Below are 24204 nucleotides of genomic sequence, written 5' to 3'. Positions count from 1 at the left end.
ACTTCCAATGTATGCTTGTGCACAAATTATATAAAGGGAAATATGGCAAATGCTAAAACAAAAAATACCTCAAATAGCCTTGTTCACTATAAATTATGCTTTGTTCTTGTAATGCAGATATTATGAGAGCTTGTACCTCAGACAAGTGTCTCCTATATTTCTTTCTCTGTGTGGATTTTGTTTTGTTCTGCTTTGTATTTATTAATCCTAAATATAAATTTTATCTTGCTTACCATAAAGAGGTAAGTTTATTGGGTGCATTTCTCATTTGCATATATTCTATATAATCAATTATAGGATAAGAGAATTGAAAAGTTTGCATACATTTTCAGAGTGCTAGGGGACAAAATAAGCATCTTGTCAAGAGGTACCCCAAATCCTGGACCTCACAGGTACTTGAAAAAATGTCCTATTTGTGAAAACCACTTCAGATCCATTTGAATCCCTGATATTTTTATAAATTTGTATGTACCAGGCAGATTCTTTTTATTTACAATGGACTTTCAACTGAGATAATTTTAAAAAATAGTGAAGTAGAATACTTATAGATATTCTGACATGATTAATTCAGATGTTACTACTACATTTCCCCGAAAATAAGACCTACCCCGAAAATAAGCCCCCAAATCACTCCTACTTAAGATCCCGCCCACTCCATTGCACCTGGTCGCACGAAGTGGGTGAGGTGCACAGGTAAAAATCAAGCTAGGTCAGGAATGGGAGGGTAGAGCTGCCCTCCGTGCTCTGCACCCACTTACCTTAGGACAGTTGCAGCCAGGCATCCCATGCCCTGACACCTGCCTCACTGGCACACTTCTTCTGCAGCCGCTCCCACACATCGCGCCCGGCTTCCATTTCACCATCAGAGGCCTTCAGGAAAGGCCTCTGCAGCCAAGAAACAACTCCGGATTTATGCGCACAATGTCCCCAGCCTCCACTTCACCATCAGAGGACTTTCCTGAAACGGAGGCCGGGAGGCACCACGTGCATCAATCCAGAGCTTGTTTCTCGGCTGCAGAAGCCTTTCCTGAAGGCTTCTTCTGGCAAAACAGAGGCCAGGGGCGATGAGCACGAGCAGCGGTGAGCGGCCACAGAAGTGGGCCGGCAAGGCGAGGCAGGTGTCGGGACATGGAAGGCCTTGCTGCGGCAGTCCTAAGGTAAGCAGGTACCTTACCAGATATCTCCTGAAAATAAGACTGGTGCCTCTTTTGGAGGCAACTTTTTTTTTTAAGACCAGGCCTTATTTTGGGGGAAACACGGGTAGTAGTAGTAATAGATATTACTAGTAGTAGTACTAGTGGTAAACTGTAACTCTGAGTGGTTTACAAATTATTTAAAACATGAAAAATAGCACAATAAAAACAATAAGAAAAAAAAGGCAGAGAAAGTAGGATAATGGGTAGAAATAAAAGAAAATAATCCAAACTGAAAGGAGGTTTCAATCATCCCCACCAAAGGCCTGAGTTAACAGCCAGGGCTTCTGGCCCCTTTGAGTCACCAACAGGGCAGGAGCCATTCAGATCTCAGAGAGAATCTCATTCCAGAGGGCAGATGCTGCCATAAAGAAGATGGCTTCTAGGATCCCAATCAATGGCATTGTTTAAGTGAAAGACCCCCAAAGTGTGCCAAGCCTAAATTTGGTCAAGCAGATACTATGGGAGACAGGTGGTCCTTCAAGTAACCAAGCACTGTCATATACAGCTTTATGGGTAACAACCAGCATCTTGAATCATAACTAGAAACAAACTGGCAACTTCTGCACCTCACAAAGCAGAAGTGTCACAGGAGCATGTTGAGGCATGACCATCACTGCTTACAGTACTGCATGCTGGACCATTTGAAGCTTCTGGGTGGCTTTCAAATAAGCTTCTGGGTGGCTTGCCAAATAAGGTATGACTAATTTTAAGCATCCAACAGGTGGGAAGCCTTGCTCTGAGGATTTTCTGGATAAACCTAGAGTAGGGTGAGAACATTTTTGTGGCTAGGATCACATAAAAAGCTTTCACTGTAATCTCAGGGACTTCATGTAATATAAAAACTGGGCTTAGCACAAGGGGTTTGTGTGTGTGTGTATGTATCCCCCCTTTTTTTTTGATTACCCAAACTCAGCAATTGTGCTGTTTCTATTTGGCAAATCATTTGAAATGAGGCTCTGGAGAGCACAAACACTGAATAGAAAGTCTATATGTTGTTTATCTGCAGTTATAATTAATTTAATACTTGTAATCATCTCCAGAGCAGTTTCTTCAAGAATTCCCTTTCCCTAAAGCTTAAGGCATAACAAAAGTATTGGAAAACAACAACAAACTTTTCATTTTCTATCTGATTTTTAAGGTTTTGCTCTTTATCTCTAGAGATACTTATTGTGGTGAATTAAAGATGAAAATGTATAATTATTCCCATTAGCACATCCAGATCTTATTCCCGTTTGGAAAATTAGAATCAGATCAACACGTTGGATATCTAGGCCAGGGCTTTTCAACCTTTTCACCCATTGTACCACTTTTAGGATATGGCATCATCCGAGTACCACGTCACCTAGCAAGGTGTCAAAAACTTGATGACCAAAAAAAAAAGGAAAAAAGTGATAAAGTACAGGTAGTCCTCGACTTACAACAGTTCGCTTAGTGACTGTTCGAAGTTACAATGGCACTGAAAAAGTGCCCCCCAACGCACAGCCGAGCAAGACAGCTGCCTGCTCGCCTGGTGGCGCTCTTCCTCCTGTCTGAGGTTTTCATTGTGAGCATTTCTGTTAATGATCGGCAGCGGGGGTGGGGTGGGAGGTGTTTGGTTTTTATTCCCCCATCTGCTGGGTGGTTGCAGCAGGTTTTGGTCACTTCACATGACCCTGGGACACTGTGACCATCATAAATATGAATCAGTTGCCAAGCATCTGAATGTAAATCACAAGACCCTGGAGATGCTGCAACATTCCAGCTGATCGGCGCTTCTTCTGGGCTGAGCAGAAGCGCCAGGATCAGTGCTGCTTTCCAGCTGATTGGTGCTTCTTCAGGGCTCAGCAGAAGCACCAGGATCAGCGCCGAGTTACAGCTGGAGCCTGGCACTGATTCTGGAGCTTCCACTGAGCCCTGACAGCTCTGCAGCTCCAGCCATCTCTCGCTCAGGCTTGTGCGGTGCTGCCACCGGTTCAGCTTATTCCCCTCCCCCGCTACCACTTTTCTAGGATGGTTGCGTACCACCTGCCAGGTGTCAATGTACCACAGGTGGTACCCGTACCACTGGTTGAAAAGCCCTGATCTAGGCATCTCTCTATAAAGTTCAGCTCCTGAAATAGCCAGTAATTGTTAAAGCAATTACAAGTAGGCCTCAATTTATGACCACAATTAAGCCCAAAATTTCAGTTGCTAGGCAACGCAGTTGTTAAGTGAGTTGGGCCCTGTTTTACAACTTTTTTGCCACACACAGTTGTTAAATGAATCATGTGGTCGTTAAGTGAACCTGGCTTCCCCCATTGATTTTGTTTTTCAAAGGCCAGCTGGGAAGGTTACAAATGTTGATCCCAGGGCAATTGGCATAAATAGATGCCAGCTGCCAGATATCTGAATTTTGCTAACATGACTCTGGGCATGCTGCAAAGGTTGTAAGTGTGAAAAACCAGTCATGTCATTTTTTTCAGTATCATTGTCTAGTCCAGGGGTGGGCAACCTTGGCTCTTTTATGACTCGTGGACTTCAACTTCCAGAATTCCTGAGCCAGCATGGCTGGCTCAGGAATTCTGGGAGTTGAAGTCCACGAGTCATAAAAGAGCCAAGGTTGCCTACCCCTGGTCTAGATGTCATTATTACTGCTATGCTTGGTTGCGTAGTTAGCCAGATGTTTAGACTGCCTCTTTTCTATTCTTCATTTGGTCATTCTTGTAGGCCAATTTGGTCTCTCCAATATTCAATAAGTCTTAATGGTGTACTAACTTCAGTGCACTTCTTCATTGTCCTTCAGATGTTCTTCCAATGCTTTTTTATTTTACTTCTTCAAATATCTGGTGTACTTGCAACATTACATGCCATCAATGCTCCTTCATAACTGTCTTCTAACAATAGAATCAATATGCTATTGAAGACCCATCCATGGCTAAGAAACCTATTCACACATGTTTTCCAAGGACATGTGGAAAACAGATGGAAAAGCAGGAGAATAAACCCATCAGGATAACACTATCCAAAAAGAACACCTGTTTAGCATCACTGCCAAAGTTAGAAATCTAGACATCAATTTCTTAAGCCAGCTGGTTTCAGCATGAAGACAAGCAGCTTAAGGATACTGAGTTCAGGATGTGACCCATTTTGATAAGCATTAAGATCATTTGAAGAAAAATATGCCATTAATAATATATCTGCTTTCCCCCTCCTCCAACACACACTTAGAAAAAAATGCAGCTAGTTGAGTTATTCCAGTTCTATCTCTTTGAACTTCAAAGACAAGCATATGCTGCTGTAATGGACACATAGTAGTCCCCTTGGGTGCAATCTATTTCCACTATTTAGAAACTGTAATTACACAGTACTTATTTCATCATGTGAATAATTATGGCTCTTGGTGGAATACATTTCTTAAAACCATATTTCAGTATGTATTCATCCAGCAAATCTGATAGCCATATTATTTTTACTCTAAATATCTGTGTGCATAATAATATCTACATATTGACTTTTCTAAATTTTGCTAATGCTTCCAGTATATAAGTGCTGGACAACTAGAAATCCACCAACTCTTAGTTACAAAACTCTGGAGCCTCCTGGAATTTCATAAGAAACAATAATGGCTCCGGTATTGGGTAGGCTTACCATACTAAAGGACGAAAATAGAAAAACAAAAATAGTTATCCTTGATAATTAATCTCCCTATGAAAAAAATGTTCCCATTCATATCATGATGTTATTCTCCCATATATCTGTGGGCCATAGACACCAGAAATTATTCAGGAATATTATATTTACCAACCTCTGTAATGTGCAAGTAAAGTTTGAATATACAGGTCAATGTATAGTTATTTGCAATGAAACCTAACACAAAAATAGTCAGATTAATGCTTAATATTCTTCCTGTAACTCACATTAGCTGCTCAATATCTTTTAAGAGCTTTTCTTAACTTGGTTCTGCAGTTGTGTTAAGACTACAATGCCCATGTTGGCCTGGAATTCAGGCAGTTGCAATTCAAATACATCTGAGGGATGTGTTGGGAAAGACTGTTATGCAACAGTGTAAGGTGACTTCTATTTGGTGAATTGAATTTGATTTGGTAAATCATTACATGCCCTAACATAAATTAATAGCACACAGGGAGCAGAATTAAACCTTGATCATTTTGATTTATTTTATAATGGCCACCCTAATTGCTGATTATTACAATACAAATTTCTGGAATTAATTCAGAGTTGTCACATGTGGAATTTCATTCAGGTAATGCTCCCATTGTTGAAGGGCAAAGTAAAATATCACTGATGATTCCTTCCTTTTAGACTGCTAAAAATCTTTTCAAGAATTCTTGAAAACTGCTTCATTAAGTTTTTTCTTCTTATTGTTAAATATATAAAATCTAGGACTTACAGTACAGTTTAATACATTTCCTACATGGTGTCATTTATGCATCCAAGAACCTTTGCCCAGCATCATTAAAGCAAGCTCCAAAGATCATAAAAAAGGAAAGTGAGGGACTAGGTCCTTTCCTGTAAAAGTACAGTGTCTTCATGGATTGGAAGAAGCAACCTGAATCTCTTTGTCTACAATCCTGTTATCTAGAGATAAGCCCCACTTGGCAGATTGAAAACCTACTTTCACGAAGAGTTAGGCTGGGATGAACTCAACCTATCTACAGAAAAGAACAAAATGGTTCATCACCAGCATCTCATTTTGTTTTCATCTGATCTTATGCTCTTTCAATGATTTAATTAGCCATTTTCAGGTCACATATGCTAAACCGTCACGTTTGATTTTGTTCCTCACCGCCTGCCTAAATCATATTCCAGAAACAGCAAGGACAATTAAGAGAAGGCAGGAATATACCATGACTCACCTTGCCAGTGATGCTTGTAATCGCACATGCGTGATAGAGCAATCATCATGGCGCAATAGAGAGGTAGAATTGCTGCGCAGAGCCGCCAGCTTTTCCCACGACCTTTTTCAGTGAAGCAGTGCAGCTTGCCAGCCAAGTAGAAAGTGGTAAAGCCAAGGCCTGAAAATGCAACTGCAAAAGGAAGAAGAGAACAAGGAATCAGGAGATAAAGCAGCATATCAGAAATGCCACAATGCCAGAGAACGTAGCCGATCGCTACGTAGGAAATAGGCTTTACAAGTGACATAGGCAATTATTCTATGCCATTAACGAGAAAGTCTATCTAGGCATTTCTTCCTAACTTTGACCTGAAAGATATGAGCTCTGTTCTACTATCTTGCTCTTCTGCAATTTAATTTAAAACAACAACAACATTCAGTTCAACTATAGTTCCTATCACTTGTCCGCTTCATTTCTTCAACACATTGCAAATAGGACCATTTTAGATTATATTGTAAGTTTGCAACCCAAAGCCTGCAAGCTATTGTGTGCAATTATCAAAGAACTGCTTTTGATTTTTAATAACCAAAAAATAGATTATCTGTTTGCAGTAAAAGCAAGAAAGTGAGATGAAACTCGTATGCTGTATTAAATTATAATTGAATCCTCCTGTGGCCAATATTGGATTTTAACTATGATGCAGCTATGATTTAATTATGTTCCAAAATATTCTACTCATAAATGTATTGGGGAGGAGGTTAGAAAAAACAATATTCACAAATCCCATTTCTGAAAGTGAGATGACAGAAATCTTTTTTTAAAACAACAACCATTTGTCTACAACTAATCAGTGATTAATCAACTGTGATGTTTGTCCTACTATATGTGCAAAAGTTACTCGCTTCTGATCTCCTTTTAGAATGAGTACATGTTGCAACATCTATAATTTCAAACTTAATAATAATAATAATAAAGTTGAAGGGACATTGGAGGTCATCTAGTCCACCCCCCTGCTCAGGCAGGAAACCCCATACTATTTCAGACAAATGGCTGTCCAGTCTCTTCTTAAAAACTTCCAGTGTTGGAGCATCACCGCTTCTGGAGGCAGGTTGTTCAACTGATTAATTGTTCTAACTGTCATGAAGTTTCTCCTTAGTTCTAGGTTGCTTCTCTCCTTGATTAGTTTCCATCCGTTGCTTCTTGTCCTGTCCTCAGGCGCTTTGGAGAATAGCTTGACTCCCTCTTCTTTGTGGCAGCCCCTGATATATTGGAACACTATCATGTCCCCCCTCATCCTTCTCTTCATTAAACTAGACATACCCAATTCCAGCAGCCATTCCTCATATGCTTTAGCCTCCAGTCCCCTAATCATCTTTGTTGCTCTTCTCTGTACTCTTTCTAGAGTCTCAACATCTTTTTTACATCGTGGTGACCAAAACTGGATGCAGTATTCCAAGTGTGGTCTTACCAAGGCATTGTAAAGTGGTATTAATACTTCACGTGATCTTGATTCTATCCCTCTTTAAATTAGCCTAGCACTGTGTTGGCCTTTTTGGCAGCTGCAGCACACTGCTGGCTCATATCTAAGTGATTGTCCACTAGGACTCCAAAATCCCTCTCACAATTGCTACTATTGAGCAAGGTATCACCTATACTATACCTGTACATTTGGTTTTTCTTGTCTAAATGTAGAACCTTACTTTTTTCACCATTGAATTTCATTTTGTTAGATAGTGCCCAGTGTTCAAGTCTGTCCAGGTCCTCCTGTATCTTAAGCCTATCTTCTGGAGTGTTGGCTATTCTGGCCAAGTTGGTGTCGTCTGCAAATTTGATGAGTTCCCCATCTACCCCCTCGTCCAAATCGTTGATGAAGATGTTGAAGAGCACTGGGCCTAGAACAGAGCCCTGGAGCACCCCACTACACACTTCCCTCCATGTAGATGCAGTTCCATTGAAGACCACAGCTGTAGAGTTTTAATTGACCTGAAATTAAGATTGCCCAGTCATATTTTGCCAAACCCTAATTTGAGAAACACTAAATTTCATAATTTAGTGTAGTACCCCTATATAAATATACACATATATGCTAAAATATGTTTTCTTTTTTGGAACAAGGCAGGAAATACATCATAGAGGAGAAGGTTAATGACCTGGAAACTAGCATAGGAAGTGTATTTGTTAACCAACCATGATTTAGAAATCAGGTGCAAAATCTAAATATTTCTTCTGCTTATGATTTACAGTTTGCTGCATTCACTAAAATATTACTGGAATATGATTGAGAATCTCCATAGATTTTAAAATATTAGCCTTAGAACAGCCAACAATTTTCATTTTCCATGAGATTTCCAGATATTAAATAACATCCTTGCAGAAGTACAGCTGGAAGATTATTGGTTAATGACCTCTGTAGAGCAGCTAATATCTTACATTACTTTCTTATGGACCTTGTAAGATATTCTATCTAGAAATTAATCCAAGTAACTATGATGAAAATGCAGAAGAATATAAAGTTTTCAGCAGGGGGTGGTGAGCAGATGTCGAAAAAAAAGAACATTCTTGAGGGAAAATCATGTTTAGTGAATTACTGCCATAGCAGTTTTGGTGGTGTAACAGCAGCCATCTACCCAAATGCACACTGGTGTGAATATTTTCCTGCAGATGTGTCTTGCCCCTCCAGCTTATTTTAATTATTATTAGGGGTTAATGGTTGCACTTTCAAACATCCCATAGGCTGAAGTGGGTATATTTCTGTCATATTTATGTAGTTATATCAGAGGTGGTGACCCTTTGAGAGTTGTATACAACCAAATTTCATTTTAATGTATGCCAATTAGTGTACATTCAAAGTGACAATAAAGTTATTATTCTACTCTAAGTATCTATTTGATTTTCTAGGCATGCCCATAAGACATAGGTGGGCACTCAAGGCATTTTGATAAAAATATACTTCTGTCAGAAATTACTCTAAATGGCATGCACTCAGTACATCCAAACTTTAAAACAATATCTATCTATCTATCTATCTATCTATCTATCTATCTATCTATCTATCTATCTATCTATCTATCTATCTATCTATCTATCTATCTATCGTCTGTCTGTCTGTCTGTCTGTCTGTCTGTCTACCTACCTACCTACCTACCTACCTACCTACCTACCTACCTACCTACCTACCTATCTATCTATCTATCTATCTATCTATCTATCTATCTATCTATCTATCTATCATCATTTAAAAAATGTGTAAGGCTGCCTTACACATAATAGGATAATATCATGCAGTAGAAAAATGAAATAACCATCATCCACACTAAGTACCGCTGTACTCTGAATAACACCACATCACACAAGAGGGAAACCCCGGTCTCCTCTGTATCCCCAAAGTCTTTCCAGAAATACGATCATCTTGACAGTTTGGCGCTGATCTAATCTTAGATGACATGGTATTTCAGATGGAATGGCAGCAATATAAAGTTGGCACTGATCTAATCTTAGATAGCACACTATTTCAGATGGAATGGCAGCAATATAAAAGTCCCAAATGGAAGAGAGAATACTATAGACAGTTAATATTGTATGTATGTTTGTGTGTATGGGCATGCACACCCACATACACACCCACTGTATATTACATTTAAATGACTCTAGCAAGTTTACCTATTAAAAGTTATAAACAACAAAATAAACAGCACACCCAAAACTGAACAGGAGTTCAGCAACCATTGTATCCCCACTCCTAAAAAGCAAAGCAAAGTTTTTAAAGACTACAGGATACTCTTAGATGGGAAGACATACAGATCCTTTGGGGAACGTTGTTCCAGAGGGCAGGCAAAGGAGAAACAATAATTTTGCTCTTTGCAGCTTTTCATTTAAAAGTTGGTATCTGAAGGGCATCAAGGACCATGTCTACTGACACATTGCTAATTTATGAGTACCATGTTGCTTAAGTCTTCTCTAGTAATACAGAAAGAATTCTGGCGATAGGAGCCATCCAGAAACTTGCCTTCAGATTCCAATCTCAAAATTCTGGCTCACTTTAGATCATTTGTATAGCAATATAAACAGCACTTAGACTTATATCTGCTTCACAGTGCTATACAGCTCTCTCTAAACCGAGTCAGCCTATTGCCCCCAACAATCTGAGTCCTCATTTTACTGACCTATGAAGGATGGAAGGCTGAGTCAACCTTGAGTCAGTGAGAATCAAACTGCTAAACTGCAGGAAGCTGGCAGTCAGCAGAAGTAGCCTGCAATACTGCATTCTAACCACTACGCCATTAGAGCCCTAATTTAAAATCTATTTTGTTTAGATAGAATAACCTGTTGTAAAGGATGCTCTGAATGGAATTCCCTGTGTGAAACAGTTACAAATAACATCTTATGACGCATATTATTCAGCCAAAGAAGATGTGTACTGTAATAATGAACTGTTTAGTTAACAGATTTACTCAAAATCCTTCCTTCTGACTCAGACTGTTCCAGGAACTTTTAAAAAATAAAATAAAAAATGAAGTGCATACTGTACTGTACTTTTTAACCAAGCCAATAGCATAAGCCTCAACACATAAGTCTACTCCCCTGAGAGTGACTCATAAGTATGCCCAACGTACATAAATCTTGCAGTTAACCGGCCTGAAGTACTTCTGATGTACTGATCCCTTTCCCCACATAGATAAAACTGCAAAGCATTTCCAGCTTTATGTTTCCTTTTGTAAAGCATCAACAGGTGTCCATTTAACACAGAAAAAGAATTGGCAGATGTCGTTTGGGTCTTTTTAGAAGCTGGTGTCCTTCTATATGACATGGCTAAAATAATCCTGGCTATTAATCATTGTTCTAGTCAGTTCGGCCAACAAAAATGGTTGTTGGAGAAAGGCTGTAAAGGCTGGGAATGTAAAAAAAAAATGCATTAGGGTTTTTTTCAACAGAAAAAGCCTCAACAGATTCCACAGGACCAGGGATTTGTTTTGTCATAGAACGCCCAGAACAGAGTTCCGGCACCTTTTTTGGATGGGACTTTGTAAGGTAGGCAAGGCGGGTTGTATGACGTGTGTGAGTTCCAGCACCTTTTTTTTTTTTTTTTACAAAAAAAGTACTGCACAGGACTATAGATGGCCATGGCAATTGGACGCCACTGGCATTCTTAATTTTTGAAGGAATTATTAAACAACAACATTTAGGACTTGTTATGCTAAAAATAAAGTTATGTCAGAGGGAAAAATATAACTGTAGTATAAACACAAGACGTACATTGCAAGTTAACAGCCCATGCTGATTTAAAAAAAGCTTAAGAAAGAGTGCTTCCAATTACTACTAAGTTGCAGGGCTGCAGACTAGAATGAAAAGAAAGAGGAAAAAAAAGCAGGAAGAAAGCAATGGTAAATTACTTCTGGTGTAATTACTTGCTGATTTCTGCCAAGAAATCAACAACAGAGCTGTGCTCCGGTTGTTACCAACAGTTGAGCTCAGCTCCACGGAGATTTTATCTTATTAAACACTTTTGTGTTTAAAATTGTTAAAATTAAGAAGCAGACATCAAAAGCCACAGAGCATCTCCTACTGATTTGCAGACGTTTTTAAATCACACAGAAAACATTGGAAAGAACGAAGTAAAAGAAGAATCCAAGCATATTTTCATTATTCACACATCCTGAACCTGTTATGGCAGACTTATAGAAGATTTTTTCTAATGTGCAAAAGTGTTCATGAGCTTGTGTATTTATTTATTCTCTTATAGCAGAGGTTGTCCCAAAGGTACTTTTTCGGAAGGCAAGCTGATTTTGTTTTTCCTTGAAAATGCTTTGCTTCTCATCCAAGAAGCTTCTTCAGTTCTGACTGAAGTCAGAACTGAAGAAGCTTCTTGGATGAGAAGCGAAACATCTTCAAGGTATAACAAAGTGCAGTTGCCTTTTGAAAAACAACCTTTGGGACAACCTCTGCTATAAGAGAATAAATATCTTTTGAGTGTGGATTACCAAAAAACAGAAAAGGGTTTCATACGCGCCTGATTAGTTTTTAGAAAGGAATGGGTCCCACTTTTGGTGGAGATGATCTCTTAGCAATGGTTCCTGCCAGAAGCCTCCAGGAGTGGCCTGTGTAAAGGGCAGATGGATACTAACACACACACACACACACACACACAACTCCCCCTCACACACACACATACACAGGCTGGGAAATCTTGGTTCTTCTTTCCAAGCAAGCATGTTGGGAGGCCAGAAAGAAACTTGGCAGTCAATGTGCAATGTTGAAAATCAGTGGGGCAGCCCTAGGCTTTCTAATTTATTTCCATTTTCCATGGATGACTAAGAATCTCCATAGACGTATAGCAGAGGTCATGGCCATTTCCCATAAATCTATTTATGTATAGTAATTCATAAAAAGCCAACCCGTTTTTTTACGGGTTAAGACTTTTTCTGGCCTTTTTAAAAACAATCCAGATTGTTGTTGCTCTCAGCAATAGTCCAGCATCAATAATAATGGAATAAAAATATATTATTTCTTATCTGGAAGAAGAAACAGGAATGTTCTCGGTGCACAAGAGTGTATGTGTGATCACCATGGCAAGAGCATATACCCTAAGGACAAATTCCGAGATGTATCCTGAAATGATGAGAAAAGTGATTTAAAAGTCATTCTAATAAACTAAATTGGCTTTTGGAAGGAAAGAGAATGAATAAATCATTTCGTTTTTTAAAAGATAATTATGAATGTCCCCATGCTGCACTTCAAGGAAGTCAATTATAAGTACAGAACTTTCTTGAGCTTTAACTTTTCTGAAAATTGTCCTCTCTGGAGGTTTTATAAAGTACAAGATGTACTTCTTTTTTTTCCCTTTCAACAAAAACAAAAGATAATATGAAGAGGACACAAATTAGTTCATCCATGGGACATATAAGCCCTTTTGTGTTAGACGTGTGTTAGAGTTTAGGGGAAACTCTTTTGTGCGTAGGAATTTGAAAGAAAATAGGCTGGATTTTATTAATATTAAATTAAAACTCACAAGGTGGTCTTGGCTTAGGAATCTTAGGACCATATCTTGGGTAGCTTTTTTTTTTCTTCTCTCCCTGGCGTAATTTTTTTAAAAAACATAGTAATAAAGGAGAATATTTGTTGACATGCTCTCTGAGCTTGCTTGTTTTCTTCCAGACATTTCATTAAACAAACTAGATAATATTATCAGTGCTAGTAAGGAGTGCAGTTTGCTGTCAGTTTATATTAAGGGACTATTATTTATTTATTTATTTATTTATTTATTTATTTATTTATTTATTTATTTATTATTTAAATTTATATACCGCCCTATCTCCCTTGCGGGATTCAGGGCGGTGAACAGGCAATAATAAAAATCACAATAAATATTGAATAAAAAGCCTGCTCTAAAAACCCCATATAAAACCCCTAGCAAACCCCTATTACCCAAGCCCAAAACGAAACAAAAGGACGGAAGCACCTCTTCACTAGCAATCAGCACCCAGATCAGCATAGATTAACTCAGACCAACAATCAAATAAACAATACCCCAATTAAGAACCTGCCAAAGAGACCAACAGCAAACATCCCAACCAAACAATCTCTAAGACCACCCCCAACTGACAGGCAAGCCACCAGAATATAAACTGCACTCCTTACTAGCACAGATGATATTACCTAATTTGGGTAATGAAACGTCTGCAAGAAAACAAGCAAGCTCAGAGAGCACCAAACACCCCACAAAAAAACTTGTGAAAAATACCTTTACAGTGGGGAGTCCAAAGGATACAATTCCTTTCCACAACATGTGTTGAGTTCACCAAGTACTAATTTCTTGAAAAGCTTAATCTTTTCAGTCTTAGCCCAAGAATATTGGCTACTTTGCAGTTGCTTTTGCCTTAGCCTGTTTGGGACATAGCTGATTTAATTTTAAGCCGGCATTATATCTGGTACAACTTCCAAATAACAAACTTCTGAAGGTACTTACAGTATTGGAGTTAAATATCAGTAGTGTTGGAGTGTAAATTCTCCTATGCTCTTCTTTAGCCCACTTCCAAGTCAGAGGGAAGAATTCTATGTGAGGCTTCTTTTGGAAGATAACAATCCCAAGATAATTCTGGTTATTGCAAAGTTTATATTTGTAGCCTGCAGAATGTTTATCCTGTTGACAGCGAAATAGGCTATGCGTGACCTCAAGGTTTTTTTTTCTTATCCATGTTATCCCGTAATTTATATTTCAAGCTATATTGTTTTCTTTTTTAATTAGGCTTGGGTCTATGACTTGCAAAGAAGCCTGACTGACTGGCCATAGCCTGTTGTGTAAAACCAGCCACTGTAATGTGCAAACCATAATTTATATCTCAGTGTTATGAACAAAAAGGCCACTGTAGATTGTTCCACAGACCATGGTTAAAATAACTCATTATGTAGCAGGGCAAATTAACTCACTTAATTCTGAATTTTACATGTTAAATTTTCCTGAAACTAAAAGTTATGTCAAAGATTAGCAATGTCACCAGGCCACATTTAGGGAGATAAGACAAATAAGTTGATGCCAGAAAGCAGAAATTTTTCTTCAGGGCTGGAATAACCCATTGCCCCTTTCTTTTTGACTACAGAGGGTACAGCATCTATAGCAACAATTCAGTGAAAGAAATGCATATACACGTCTGCATGTTGTTAGAAGTCCTGATCTTAATCTGTCCATCTGAATTTTCCTGGGTTCCTTAACATGTAAAATTCAGAATTAAGTGGGTTGTATTTATGCAGACATAAATGAAATGAAATAATTTCACAGGAAACTGGCGCATGCTTTTAATTTAAATTTAATAAAATTCATAGTATAAATTTCAGTATGAATATTGGGACTTTTTATGTATTCAGTTCTAAGTGTGAAGGTCCTATGAAAAGTAAGAAAGTGTGAAACCTCTATGCAAACCAGATTCTGGCTCCTAGAGAGATTTCTCCATTTCTAATTTCATGTGTAAAAATATTCTCCCCCTGTGGCACTCTGCAGAGGTTGGAGAGTCCATCTAGATCAGGAACAGGAAACTTTCTGATGGCCAACTAACCATATTTAATTTATTTACTAGCACCAGCAGATAGGATGATGAAACAAAATTCACGGAGCCAGGATTTTTTTGAATGGAGGTGGTAAATCTTGCCAGCAGTAGTTATAGCAAAATGGTGGTATATAATGGTGGCATCATAATAGAAACACCACATTTATGCACTTACATCCTTCCCTCTGCTGCTGCAACTATATAATTCACAAATATTTGGTCATGGCATCTTGTCAAATATTTCATCCTTTACCTACTTTTTTGTGACTTTGGGAATTTCTTGATTTTTGAAAAAAAAAGTCTGCTAGTATTAGGGCATATATTACAATTTGGGGAATTCCTCATCTCAAAATAATTTTCAGGATCCGTGGTCAAAGTACCTCTAGAAGACACAAAAGGAAGCTTTTGGAATGCAAGTTAATAATAATAATAATAATAATGATGATGATGATGATGATGATGATGATGATGATGATGATGATAAAGTTGGAAGGGACCTTGGAGGTCATCTAGTTCAACCCTCTGCTCAGGCAGGAAACCTTATACCATTTCGGACAAATGGCTGTCCAGTTTCTTCTTAAAAACTTCCAGTGTTGGCGCATTCACCGCTTCTGGAGGCAGGTTGTTCCACTGGTTAATTGTTCTAACTGTCAGGAAGTTTCTCCTTAGTTCTAGGTTGCTTCTCTCTTTGCTTAGTTTCCACCTGTTGCTTCTTGTCCTGCCTTCAGGCGCTTTGGAAAATAGCTTGACTCCCTTTTCTTTGTGGCAACCCCTGAGATATTGGAACACTGCTATCATGTCCCCCCTCGTCCTTCTCTTCATTAAACTAGACATACCCAATTCCAGCAACCGTTCCTTATATGTTTTAGTCTCCAGTCCCCTAATCATCTTTGTTGCTCTTCTCTGTACTCTTTCTAGAGTCTCAACATCTTTTTTACATCGTGGTGACCAAAACTGTATGCGGTATTCCAAGTGTGGCCTTACCAAGGCATTGTAAAGTGGTAGTTGTCTATCTGTGAGATATACAATAGGTGTGATTTCCTCAGAACACAGATACTCACTGCCTAGGTGCTTTGTAAACAATTCAAAAAGAGTTATTGTGATGAAGCATATGTTAACATCTAATGATGCGTCCGTCTCATGAAATTTAAGTCCAAGTCCAGCAATCAATATAAAATATCATATTCTTTGTATTAACCGTTGCTGCCGGAGTTTATGGAAACTGATAAATTTATAAAGAATACATATGATCAGATTGGAGCAACAAAAAAATCTTGACATCTTAAAGGCTAATCAACAGACAATCATATAACTATTAATGGATTTGCAGTATAACAGAAGAGTGTTTCTTTCTGCAAGAAGCTACAGCACATGGAACTTCCACTCTGCACAAATACCTACTGAAAGAACACTGCTGTGATTTGTAGCTATGAAACTAATATATTTTGCCCCAAGCCAAGTTTTTCTTATAAAATATTTATTATAGTATTGATTTTCCCAGTCATGCAGCTATCCAGAATAGGGTTGTTTACTCCTACAATGACTGCATGAAGTGTTAGCTGGATATTTTTTTTAAAAAAAATGTGAATGTCTATGTCTATATTGTGAAAATGCCCAGTTAATAGCGTATTATTTATTAAATTCTCTTGGTTTAATTGCTATTCACCAGAAGTATAAGTGTGTCAGTATGTGTCTTAATATACTCTTTAAATGTAGCTCTATGCGATAAAGATTAGGAAATACAGTCTTTCTCCACAAAATAAGCTTTGTTTCTACACTACTTTTTCCACTTTCTACACACTGGCACATCTGATCAGGAAAAGGATGCTTCCTAGGATTAATGATGCTATTCTGAACCCTCTTGTTGTCGTGTCTTCTTACCTTCAATGTGTTCTCTGACTTATTAGACTGAAGCTACTCCTGGAATTAAAAATTAAACATTGTATACTAAATTTATATTTACATAGTACAACTGTGCCTAATGTTTGAACAATACTAAATAAGTATATGCAGTGCTTTTTTGTTAAAAAAAAAAAAAAAAAAGGTGCCGGAACTCACACATGTCATACAACCCACCTTGCCTACCCTACAAGGTTCCATCCAAAAAAGGTGCCGGAACTCCGTTCTGGGCGATCTATGACAAAAAAAGCCCTGAGTATATGTAGACAGACATCACTTTTATTGTATTTTGTTTTAGTCTAATTCTATCTTATACTTTTAGTTTTGTGCTAAAATTAATTGGAGATAAATAACATTCTGAATGATTTAGACAAATAATATTCTGCTTTTTGATCCTAGACACAATTTGCAGAAGTAATAAGAGTGATAATAAAGTACTGTATTGCAGACTATCACCTATTTAGTCCTTCTCTTTTACTTTTAAACAATTTGTTAATTGTTTCATTCTATACTGATTTCTAATCAACAGACTGATTGACTACTAAATATGCTAAGATATACTGAACTTTACATACCTAACATGCTTTATCTCAGCACTGGCACCCGTCAGTCAACACTGCAAACAAGTCAGCATGTCAATTAAAGAAAGCAGTTCCTCTTTGTCCTCTCCCTGACACTATTTTTATTTATTATGCTACCTGCCCAAACAACTCCTTTGTGTTTACACAGAACTACTACAGTAGCTTACTTTGTACAGACAACCGGATGCAAGTTTTCTTCAGGAACAGATCATTTGTGAATGTGTCCATTATCCTGGGAAGATAAAACAATTCCCTCCTTGAAAGAAACAGAGGGAAGGTAAATGAGAACAAAAGTTTGCATACTGTCAATAGCTCTGACAGGTGCTGCCTTTCTTCTATAATGCAGTGCAGAGGACAGACATCACAATGATTGATGTCAGCTTCCAGATCAGAGGCATTTTACAAAACCTGGGCCGACAAACTAATGATTCTTTGAAATATTTTTTTAAAATAATTTTTTGTGAGGAGGAGAGAAATAAAAATTCTAGGTTGACAGAATGATGCGGGAGATGATTTTGCAAATCTAAAAAAGATTGAACATCAAGCACATCACGTCTATTTGTTGTCATTTGTCAACTTATGGAGAAGATTGAACAAGATTGTCTGCAGGTTGTATATACTAAGCAAACAATATTTACTGCAAAAAAAAGTCATAGAGAGGAGTACGAAAGACTCCAATTTGGGAATATATATTTCCAATTCTTTTTGAACTATCTGATCTCATGGTTTTCAGGTGTTATTGAAGATTTATCTCTTCATATAGAACTTCCTTAAGTAAATATTATTAATTTTCTTTACTTGTAGTCATTCTCTTCACTAATATTTACCCTTTATACTTATGTTTAGTAATTGTATTGTTACATTTTAATTATTTTTATTACTTGAACATCACTTTGAAAGCTACATGGAAATGGAAGGAAAATATACCTCTTTTTCCTAAATACCTAAAATAAATTTATGGGTATTTCAATTATATTTTTAAATATAATTTTAATATCTAAATAATTTTAAATATACACATTACTGAACTGAATGAGAATTGCCTGATGTTATCTACAGTATTGATGCTTAATTCTATTCCATTTTGTTTACAGGAAGTATGAATTGAGTTAAGTCTGAATTAAATCCAAACTGAATCCTTTATCCTTCATTCCTAATTGGGATACAGCACAAAACTAGTGATTTCTGAAATCATTTGCTATAATCAGCGCCCTTTTTCAAAAATGGGAAAATAGTGCAATTGATTTAGGCTTTTGATATTTCTCGGGTAAGTTATTGTTGAAAATATTGGATTGGCAACTGTATATTTTCAAAGGATAAATTTAGATGCTATTGTTTTTATGCTTATTATATTCATGGTGTCTATGTCTACATTAGTCATAAATAAATAAATTCAATAGAATAATGAAGAATGGGTTTCATTTATGAATAAATACGTTTATGATTCTGAACTAAATGTCCATCTTTAGTAAGGATGTATGTTTTAAATAGCCCTCAATTTCCAAGAAAAATCAATGGTCTTCAATTTAGCTAGTCTGCCTCTTCATTAAAAGTACAAAGCGTGACCCATTAACTAATCTGCACCTTACGGAGGATCAAGCCTTCTTAAAGGCCTCTTTCTTTTCTTATAATGAACTAAACATTAAATTAATTTGCCAATGGCAGAGGTGAACCAACATACACATTCACGTGGTATAGTATCCCATACATAGGCATTGAAAAACATTATATATCAACTACTTTCTAAGAGCTGAGGAGGTAAATAATTATTAAGTAATTCACTGCCATCTCCACTGTCTGAGGCAATCATTACAATGAAGGCATGATGGCAGCTGTAAATGAGGCTGACAAGTGAAGGAACATTGTCGGGTTGATACATATTAAAGTTTTCCTGCAAAAAAGAAGAGAGAGAGAGAGAGAGAGAGAGAGAGAGAGAGAGAGAGGGAGGGAGGGAGCACAGTTCTTGGAACAGATAATTTCATTCCAACTATCTTGTGATGAAAATGTAAACTGGAGGTGAATTGGTTTTCAAAGTCAAGGTATGACAATAAAAACCTGATTGGGCAGATACATTATTTGATATTAAAAACTAAAAACAGAAGATTGATTTTGCTTGCTAAGTTCTAGAGTAGTAGTTTTTGAATTAGTTTCTGACAGATTCATCTAGTTATCGCTAGACAAATCTATTATCCATGGCACAAGTGTCTACTACAAATAGCAAGGATTTTTTAAAAATGAAATGGGCAATACATTGCAAACCCCAGATTTTTCAAACCATATGAAATTGTTTATCACAGATCAATGACCCAGATTAAATAAAACTTATTAAATAAAACCTACAGAGTAGAGCTACAAAACACAACATATAAAATAAACAAAGAAACCAGGCATATGAGACTAAAAAAAATAGTGATGTGTGCGCTATTTTGCTATCAGCAATATACAAACTTTACAAGCTGCCAAAACAAACTTTGCAATGGTAAAGAGTTACCTTGGAACCTTACTTGTTAATAAAAATTGCACATAAAATTCTTCAGTCCATCCCAGAAATGAAGTAAATAAGAAGCATTAGGATTTCTTTGCATTTGTCTCAACAGAAATTACAATATTGCAGAAAGTAAGTCTGTGTTCAATATTACCATCTCTACTACCAGCGCAGAGCCTTCCAGCATATTACGATATTTTCTCTCCGGCTCTGCTGATGGTATAATATTGAACTCTAGTGATGTAAATGTTCACCAAAGTTTTTTTATTTGTAAGCTGTGTCGGTAGAGTGCTAATTGAACTGGGCATTGTGATGGTTCAATGGTTCCGTAGGTGAGAGTTTACTACATTCTGACTGTAATTCTCTAACAAGGATCATTTGCTTAAGGACTGCCATTGACATACCTTACCAATGCCAGAAACTTTCCTAGCAGTTTCATGTTAAAATGGAATCCTCCTTGTAAGAATTACTAAGCATTATCCAATGTTATCTTTCTGAAATGTGCATTCAGGATCTAATAGCGAGCGCTTTCGAGATTTAAATACATTGATCTTTAGAATTTTCTATTGATTCACATGGGAATCACACTACTGTCTAGGAAATTTGTGAACATATCATAGGTAATAGGAATATTAAAGACTGAGGGCAGGGGTAATTTTATATTGTGGATTCATGTTTATCTGATTTTTAATCTCTTCTTTTTTCATTTAGCAAATGAGTAAGTAAGTTGCTTACTCCCTGAACAGCTCTCGGTAGTTTGGTATACAATGTAAAAAAAAGCCATGTATACAGTTTTTTAATCAAATCACTCACAGGATACTGAGTAATTAAAATCAGTTAATTAAGAGAAGCAAGTGTATGGTCAATGTTCAGGGCCAGGGTTTAAAAAAGAAATGACACAAAACTTAATGGGGCTATAACACGTGAAAAAAACATATCTGGAATCTAAGTCTCAATTTGATCTGTGCTATGACAAGGGAAGGCTCACGAAACTCTTTACCTGAAACTCTGTATGATTTTTGTCCATTAGTCTTGATAATAACACCAAAGCAATTATTTGATCTAGTGTGGCAATTAGCTCTTTTACAAGATTATACGAAGATGTATAATAGGATGATTCCAAAGAGAATAAGCTAGGAAGGAACATTTCTGTCTTCCAAACTCTCACTGGCTTGTGTAGTTTTTTTCTATATTCAAACAAATAAAGTGAAAACATATTTAATGCACTAAATCCACCAGTATGAGATATTTATGGCCCATCTATTCAATTTTATTATTTTCTTTTTAATATGGCAAAATGGACATGTATGAAAAAATCATTGTGTCTATGTATAGTTGTGGTATTATATCTGAGAGGGAAGCAGCAGATGGTAAATATTTATGTGTGAATTTGATTGTGAAATAGAGAAGTCTCTGTGGAGATTTTTAACTGTGTGCAGAGCTCTGCTGGCTATTCCAGTGAACACGTTATTTTTTAGATCAGTGATCCCAGCAGACATAAACAAGACTTATAAAGTTGAAGAAACGATAGACTATTGTAGAATATACAATACTTTTCTCTTCCCCATATGTAGCTCTAGGGACACAGATTGTAGATCTCTGCTCTAAGAGGAGGAAAGGATGAATGACTCAGGTAAATCTCAGTGGGTACCGAATGTCCCAAACTATGGCTTATTTGGATGCAGTACCAAACCACAGTTTGATAAAGTTTCACATTGTGATTTCAAGTTCTTGCTTACTGGATGTTCACATAGATTCAAAATGCACTTTTCTGTGCTGGGTTAAAATATTCATCAAAGAAATTAAGGAAGAATGAAAATGTTTCCCTCCAATAGACTAAGACTTTGCAGGGAAAGAGAAAACACTTCCATTTTTTAAACAAAGAATTTTTAAAAATCCATTTTTTTCTATTTCATGCAGCATTTTCTTTAGACTATGATAAAAAAAATGTTCCATAGATAGAATTATTTGTACTATAGTGAACTGTCACTATTATTGGGATGGACAGATAGGCTGCCTCCTAATTGGTCAGTGAACATCATCTGCTCTGAATGTCCTGAATAATCTCTACTAACCCAATTTGTTGGTAATGAAAACTTATATCAACTAGACATCTGGCTCCACTCCAGCTGGAACAGAAATAGAATTGCTATTCTATTTCTTATCACCATGTAATAGGAAGAAATAGCACAGAATTTTTGCCTCATCTATGATTTGATTATAATAGTCCTAGAAACATCAGTTAAGCTTTTGTTGGAACAGAAGAATCCATATACAATCAAACTCTGACAGCTCCATCCTTATGTGCAACAATGTTAATATAAAGATATATCTCTTGCCAGTTCTCCCTATCCCCCTTCCTGCCTCATAAATATCCATGTTGGAGACAGAATGGATGGAATATTTGCTCTCATCCTATAGAGTTCTGGTGGTCTTCAGAAAGGTGAGAAGAACATTTTTTCTTCAGAGAGACAGAGGGATTATTATCACTGTCTTTTATTATTATTATTGTCCCATTGCCTGAATGGATCAGCAACCATTTTTGGAGGGGAGAAACAAGCAATATTGCCATTTATTTATTTTTAGCTTGTTTGTATACTGCCTTTATTATTTTTACAAGTACAGATAGGCTGTACTTGTAAAGATGGTGAATATATTCAACATATCCTCCTCCTTCTATTTTCCTCACAAATCCTTGTGAGGTAGGTTGGGCTGAGTCACTCAGCTGGTTTTTGTGGCTAAGGCGGGACTAGAACTCATGCTCTCCTGTTTTCTAGCCTGGTGCACTACTTAAGCACTACTAGACCAAACTGGCTCTCTGTTACCTGTCTATTAAGCTCCCTGGGCATATTTTTCAGCTCCACTTCCAAAGTAGGTTCTAATTTTTTTTTGCAATTAAGAATTTAGAATCAGATCAAAACCAGCTAAAATAATAACTATCCAAAAATATTATATTATTTTAAATCAAATACTCCTGTCAGGTTCAGATAGTATACTTCAGTTCGTAGCAAGCCAGCCCCAACAGTTCATTGGGTATTTGTCAGAGGCAGGAACCCCACCTTCAGTTGAGTCCAAGTTTAACCTAGTCTCTAATACATTTTAGAGCCACATATTCCATACATTCAGTACATTTACAATACTTTTCAGTACTTGGCTTGAAAATAGAAGAACACTGATTTGAAACCCAGAAAAAAAAATATTTTCCCTGTGCTTATATTCAAATAAATAGGTAAAAGTCTAGCAATGTGCCATTTTGTCATTTTCCTGTGGTAGAAGAGTTTCTCCCTTTTACCTTCCAAGTATCCTGTGGATTCTTTAGGCTATTTTGGAGTTGAGAATGAACCCCTTCCTACCTAGAATGATAATAAAACTGATGAAACAGTACAACACTGGGCTTTAGAACACAAAAAGGGAGAATATCTTGGAAATTCAGGGGCAAAAATGATAATTGTAAAAAGTTTCTGCCAAATTTTGAACAAGCAATCTTCTATATGTCCAGTAAGACCACTCACAGGAAGGCAAGGCTATATATCCCATAGAAGATGCCCACAGGAAGCAAAGAAACTGCAAATTGCTTTCCTGGAACCGAAAAGCGGAGAGGGCACTGCAGCAGCTGAATTGTCTAATGGGCGAACATAGGAGCCTGCTGACCAGATGGAATCTCTTGAAAGTGATCTTAGTTTGGATAGGGTTTTCTTAAGAAATCTTAGACTCACATTGGTGTGAGCACAGATTCAAGATTACGCTATCTATTTTGATTTGCTTCCTGTTTTTAATCTAACTTTGCTCTCTGGTAATTGCCCAGTGTCTCCAATGATTGGTTCCTTTGCAGGAATATTCAAATTCAGAGTCTGATTTGATACTCTTAATGCCTGTCTGGAATAGTTGGTTCCATTGCAGGAATATGCAAATTCTTTAGCCTGACATGGTACTCTACCGTGTGTTCCAGTTCACATCACCAAAAAATCACCCCTCATTTCTAAATTCTAAATCTCATTTCTAAATGGCAACAAATTATACGACTGCTGAAAACCAATACACAAAACTACCCAAGCAACAGCAAGAGACCAATGATTCAGCTCTTTGTTTGTAGAGCTTGATATTCACCAAGATTATTGTATTTTTTTTCCTCAATGCAAACAGGTAACATTCATCACTGGGGTAACACAATCACCGTTTTGCTATGTTTCT

General features: G+C 37.1%; 1 protein-coding gene across 1 annotated transcript in view; it reads right to left on the bottom strand.

Moving 5' to 3' along the window:
• The window catches only part of PLPP4 (phospholipid phosphatase 4), a 72649-nt gene that overhangs the window by 4077 nt on the left and 44368 nt on the right, over positions 1–24204 (bottom strand). The window contains exon 5 of the mRNA XM_015817245.1: positions 6032–6202. Within this exon, the coding sequence (XP_015672731.1) occupies positions 6032–6202 (171 nt within the window). The remainder of the gene's footprint in view (positions 1–6031; positions 6203–24204) is intronic.

Source organism: Protobothrops mucrosquamatus, unplaced genomic scaffold (genome assembly GCF_001527695.2).
Source record: "Protobothrops mucrosquamatus isolate PMUCROS unplaced genomic scaffold, P.Mucros_1.0 scaffold566, whole genome shotgun sequence".
NCBI classification, from domain to species: Eukaryota; Metazoa; Chordata; class Lepidosauria; order Squamata; family Viperidae; genus Protobothrops; species Protobothrops mucrosquamatus.
The sequence above is the reverse complement of the archived record's forward strand: the minus strand, read 5'-3'. Positions and strand labels throughout refer to the sequence as shown.